The following is a 6,232-nucleotide window of genomic DNA, read 5'->3' on the forward strand; positions in this document are numbered from 1 at the left end:
GCAAGTGTAAAACACCCAAAGTTGCAGTGTAAAACACCAAAAGTTGCAGTGTAAAACACCAAAAGTTGCAGTGTAAAACACCCAAAGTTGCAGTGTAAAACACCAAAAGTTGCGGTGTAAAATTTTGTTCTTGTCGGCCACGGTAGTGTTCTTACCGGGTTGGCTGGAGGGAGTGGAACGTCCGATTGTTGGCGGGGAGGGGCAGGTTTCTTCTCTCCGCGGCAGATTCCCATGATGCCATAATACACCGTGCGGTCACACCGTCCACCCAGACCACAGTCCGTGTCCTGCCCGCACACCTGGCCCTAGAGGTCAGAAAAGAGAAGAAAAGCAGAAGGTTTTACTTGGCCTGTGATTTCTCAACGAGAGGCTGAGGTCCTAGCTATCCTGCCTAAGTAGCCTGGGCATCATCTTAGGGCTCCCATACTCCCTTCTTTATAGCAGCCCCGTTAAAAAAAACAAGGATGATGTCCAGACTACAGATCGAACTGCTGTTACTGTGAGGACAGTTGAATCAAAGCAATCCAAACAAGACAAGATCTTCGGCCATATCCAAAGGATGTCCCTAGCTTGAGAACGATATGTTGGAACTACATGTATATCTGTTCCGGACAAGTATTACTATACTTCACATGGTTTGCCTTGATTGTTGTAGACAGCTCATTGATATTGACAGCTCATTCAATTCTTTATTTAGATATCAAACATAACAGACAAACATGACATACAATGTTGCCTGAATGGCGTTGATATTTACAAGATAAAACGTCAAAACATTATATATTTACAACAACTATAAAAACAGTACAGTAGGTGTACAGCCCAGATATTTACAAGGTCCATTATCTTGTGCCAGACTCTATCTGTACAGTCCGGTTATAGAGTCTGATTGACTGGTGAAGGAAAGAGTTCTGTAGTCTTTTTGTTCTAGCGGGGGGGATAGAGATAGTGTTTTTGTTCCTGAGTGAACGACCGGTAGCTGTAGATCTGGAGAGAGGGACAAGGTCATGTAGGGGATGGTCTTCTCGTAGCATCTGTGTGAAGAGTTTGACGGCAGCATCTATCAGATTAGAATATAAACGTCGGAAAACTTACATAGATGCCAGCCGGCCTCCTTCCCTGTTTGCACACGCCGATTTGGTTCTCTCTCGACTCGCAGTAGCTGGTGCTGTCACAGTCCGCGTCTTTCATACAGAACTTCATCTAACAACAAAACAAACACAGTCAACAACTAGAAAGGTAACATTTGCAAAGCAAATGCATGATGTTTACCTTCGCATATGGTCTGCTCTATTAATTCTTACTTAAACACACACATATATATGACCAGATAGGAGTCTAAATCCCTCCTGATATAAAATTGCAACACGATGTAACCTAACACTAGTTACCATGGTGACAGACGTCTGGTTTGGGTCATGGATCTTTTGTGTTTGGAACGGAAGAAGAGGAACATAAAAGTAGCTTTAAGATGTCCTTAGAATTTCATTTTAGACACGCACAAGAATTACATATAGCTAAATTAAAACGTATGTGTGAATCCCAAACTCATATCATTAAAAGTTCCGTAGGAATCCTGATCTTGCAATGTAGAATTTTGACGTTAGAAAGTTAGATAGAGGACTTACCATTTCATATGTTGGTTTGGAGCCGAGCGCAACTTGAGGCTTCGGTGGCATGACGGGAAGGTTCGCCATCACTGCCGGCGGAAGTTGGGGAGACGTCACCGGTTTCTGTGGTTCCGTCGCCGGTCGTTGTTTACCCGTCATCGTGTTCTGTGTACTCGTCATCGGTTTCAGCCGCAACGTCGCCGGTTTTTGTGGAGGTGCTAGGGGTTTGGGTATGGCTGGTTTTGTTACCACTGTGGTGGGTTTCGCCGGTACGGCTGGATTTTGAGGTGCATTTTGTTGAGCTTGTTGGTTGTTGTTGGGTGGCGGGACTGGTTTTGTTGACTTCGGCGGCTCGGAACACTGCCCCCGCCCGCCGGTCAACGCCGCATCCCTAAAATCACACACGGACCCCGGCGCACAGTCGGCCTGCTTGTAACAGTCCTTTCCCTGGAAAAAATTCAAATGTTCGTTTGCTCAGGAAAATTCAAAGATATCTTCAAACGCATCAGCAGGAGTGTAAAATGCTAGCAAATATCTGATAAAAAATGTGAACAGCGCTTATGAGAGCGGTTTGAACGTGTAGATTCACTTCAGTGCCCACGTGTGGCTTTGTAACATGTTTGCCAGCGTGTCTGTACATGTATTGTAATGTCAGTGTGTATTTGTATTTGCTATGTATAAAATTGTAAAAATCAGTGTAATTCAGTTTGGTTGACTTGTGAAACTGGCTGCAAGGCTGATTTTATTAATAAAACTTGAAATTGAGATTCACCACGTGCAAAGAAATAACGGTTTGATGTTGGTTTCAGCACCAAGGACAGCCGCCATTACAATGCCGCAAAACGGCGATCCATAGTTCGCTGAAGAATACGTGCTCATAAACTCCACTAAATAATCAAATACATGACGTTCTTGTGTGATTTTACTTTTTTTTCATTCCTTGCACACCATTGGTGAAATAATTGTGGTATCAAATAGGCTGATTTCCTTTTGCTACAGTCTATGTTGCTATTTGATTGGATTTTACGACAGTTAGTCGTACTTACCACACACATCCCGTTGTCGTCATTTGGCGGCTTGGCACAGAACTCCCAAGGAACACAGTGGTCGTCAGACTTACAGTGGCTCAAACTGCCTACAAGAGCGGTCTGAAAATACATATCCAATGGTAGTTAGACACCATGAAATATAGGTAGATATAAAGTCTGAAAACATATCTAATGCTAGTTAGACACCATGAAATATAGGTAGATATAAAGTCTGAAAACATATCTAATGGTAGTTAGACACCATGAAATAGTATAGGTAGATATAAAGTCTGAAAACATATCTAATGGTAGTTAGACACCATGAAATATAGGTAGATTATAAAGATAGAGAGTTCTTCCGTAGTGCATTTTCATTCTTATGATTTGATTAGCAAACTATATCTGAACTAGGGGACCAAACCCACACCATTTGTTTCTGACACGAAAATCTACCTGCCACCCAAAAATCAAGACCATAGCATGTCCAGGTCAAAAAATTATTTAAAAAATGGAAGTTCTGCTGCAGCACCAAGATCAGCCACTAGGAGGCCCACATTTGACCTTGATCTTTGACTTTGTAAGATCTACCCAGATACCAAATGTTTTCATAAACCCTAAAGGACTTCCTAAGTTATATTGACCACAAATGTGCGGAAACGCAGACTAACACAAACTCACACACACACAGATAGACACAGCAAAACAGTCAATCCAGAAACAATACCCGGTCCATTTTTCATGGAGGTAAATACCCGAGGGAACAATGCCATTAGATACATACACTCCTGCTAATCAGCACATCTTGCTTTACATACGGGACATGCCCTATGAAACCGTTAAAGAGTCTCGCGAGAGTTGGGCAATTTGATTGGCGACGCGGTCGATTGCACTGACGGCGGCCATCTTGTTTTCTGGAATTTCTAAACATCGGCATTTTTATGACACCTTTGGAGAATCCCCTAGCAATTATGCAACTCTGACAACGTTATAGATTGGTGGGAAGATACATTTTGGATCATTGTTTATTGCATGTAATTCGATTAGTTGAAAAAATAGCGCACAGGAAATAATGAGTAGTACAATTTAAATCGATGGTTTATTTTTGAGATCATTATTTTTTGCTCTAAAGCAGTGTCCAAAGAGTCAATCTTTCCACGAATAGGCACTTTTCCAGCGTCTATTGCTTCGAATTCGTTTTCATTTTAGTGTAGGGATAGAAAATTGCACCGTGTAGTAGTTGTATAGAATTCTACCACACATTTTACAGTGTATATTGACTCTGCTAAAGATGTTTTGTTGCTAGCCGCTCAATGAATTTTCTTTCATCTGTATCTGTATCTGTATCGCCGGTATAACCGTCTTTCGGCGTAATACACCAGCTACCAGTTCACGAACAGTTTCTTGTTATATAGAATCCAGTCGCAATCTTTGTCCTTCATTTCAGTACAAAAGTGGAATTTTTGGTTTGATCGTTCTTTCTTATGAGATCTAGGTATGATGACCCCATGTTGTACTTTTGTTCTAAACGTACTATCGAATTTTGTAAACTTCAAGTTTTTCCTATCAATTTTATTCGTCCAATTTTCGTTATTTTTTCTACTATCAATATAACCCCTTGAGGCTATACGCAAATCTTGGTACATTATTAGATTATATATTCAGTTAATTTTCTCTTTATCAATATGCAAATAACAATCAGAAATAGCATATTCTATGTCCATTGTCAACGCTCAAGAGAATGTAGAATGTGTGAACTATATATCTATTACGATCATAGAAAATTTCAGTATTTGACACAAACCACAAACACATAATCATCCAGATCCATTTCATTTTAGGAAATTTAGGAGTATCCTGTATAGCAAATTCAAGAAGAAAACACTATTTCCCTATGATGTAACAATGACTAGTATGTATGTCACAATTACACTACGTTCCGGAATGTATTGTAAACAGAAAAAAGTAGCTTAAGTGCACTATGAACTATGAAACACCTTTAGTGCACTATGCACCAAGTAACATCTAGTGTCAGTGCACAGTAAACCAGTCAGAATTGCCCTGATGAAGATGACAGAAGGTCATCGAAACGTCGGCTTGAAAAATAAATGGTTGTGATAGAAAGAACTTTGCTATTCAGTCGTTTATCAACCTGATGAAATTATTTACGGAGTAAATATATACGGAATATGACAGAGTAGATAGACGTTAGCATTGAAAGCAAGCCTCCATCCCTATTTAGAGCAAGATGAATTACTACGCGTCCTTAGCCGTTTCTGTAGCCAGACATGACCATCTATCTTATAGCAATAACCGTCTCACAGCCGTCTCATAACTGAACCGTTAAAACCTACATCACGTATATCGTCAACCAGTTTTACATCAATGTAATGAAGAGATCTAAAAGTTAATTTTTCAAGGCTTTTCACTGCGCGTCCTTAGCCGTTACTGTAGCCAGACATGACTATCTATCTTATAGCAATAACCGTCTCACAGCCGTCTCATAACTGAACCGTGAAAACCTACATCACGTATATCGTCAACCAGTTTCACATCAATGTAATGAAGAGATCTAAAAGTTAATTTTTCAAGGCTTTTAACTGCGCGTCCTTAGCCGTTTCTGTAGCGCCGACATGACCATCTATCTTATAGTAATAACCGTCTCACAGCCGTCTCATAACTGAACCGTTAAAACCTACATCACGTATATCTTCAACCATCGTAGTTTTACATTACAGTAATGAATTCGAAGTTAATTTTTCAAGGCTTTTAGCGGTGACTGTAAAATAGTGCTTTGATGGACATAGCTGCATCTGTTCATGCCCTGGGCTTGGTCATAGGGGCTTCGGCAGCGATCTTGGATTCTGTCCCAAAACGCCAAATTGATTTGAAGCTAAATCAAAGAGAAACGTTATCATTCCACTCACCGTATGTTGTACACCGGCTAGGAGGAGGAAAAATGCAGCACACAACGCAAAACTAGACTTCGTAGCCATCGTTCCCAGCGTCTTGTACCACCAGCTCTTTCCCAGGATACTGCGAACGACGCCCCCTCTGGAAATTCCGGGTCGTCCGCACAAAATGAAATTAATCCGCCCGCCTTCATAACTATCGACCTCCCAGGCCCCAATCCATTTAATTAAACCCGGGGAAATAGAATTAACCAGGGGACATGATATGAGACTGTCGCATTTGCGTGATTGCTTAGGGTTTGCTGCGACGGTTATGACGTCACGAGGTACCGGAATTGGGTTAGGGAGGACATGTTATGAAGTAAGTAATGATACGGAATCAAACATTGCGTCAAATTAGGCCACGCCGACTTAATTTTATAGATGACATCCCCTGAAGACCCACAAACTAGTGTGCGCGGGCGAATAAAAAATCCCGGCTAAAAATAAAAACGCTACTAAACCACAGGAATACAAAGCTGGTATTGTGAATTTGCGGCAGTACATAGCGACGTATGCGACAAGCCGGCACATGCTGGCTTTTTGCGGATTTTGTAAATCGGCACTGTACGTATGTACTGAGTTCTTGAGTCGTGGAGCTTCGGTAGCCTGGGTGCCGTCTTGTCCGTATTGTCGCAAACTCCCA

The 6,232-nt window shown here is 41.3% G+C and overlaps 1 protein-coding gene across 1 annotated transcript in view; it reads right to left on the bottom strand.

Moving 5' to 3' along the window:
• Positions 1-5,700, bottom strand: part of LOC109467342 — an 8,916-nt gene extending 3,216 nt beyond the window's left edge. The window contains exons 1-5 of the mRNA XM_019765286.1: positions 5,563-5,700; positions 2,657-2,758; positions 1,629-2,057; positions 1,096-1,203; positions 156-305 (exon numbers count right to left, since the gene is read on the bottom strand). Of these exons, the coding sequence (XP_019620845.1) occupies positions 156-305; positions 1,096-1,203; positions 1,629-2,057; positions 2,657-2,758; positions 5,563-5,631 (858 nt within the window). The 5' untranslated portion in view covers positions 5,632-5,700. The remainder of the gene's footprint in view (positions 1-155; positions 306-1,095; positions 1,204-1,628; positions 2,058-2,656; positions 2,759-5,562) is intronic.
• Positions 5,701-6,232: the final 532 nt, after the last annotated feature.

This window comes from Branchiostoma belcheri, unplaced genomic scaffold (genome assembly GCF_001625305.1).
Source record: "Branchiostoma belcheri isolate BF01 breed outbred unplaced genomic scaffold, Haploidv18h27 scaffold18, whole genome shotgun sequence".
Lineage (NCBI taxonomy): Eukaryota > Metazoa > Chordata > Leptocardii > Amphioxiformes > Branchiostomatidae > Branchiostoma > Branchiostoma belcheri.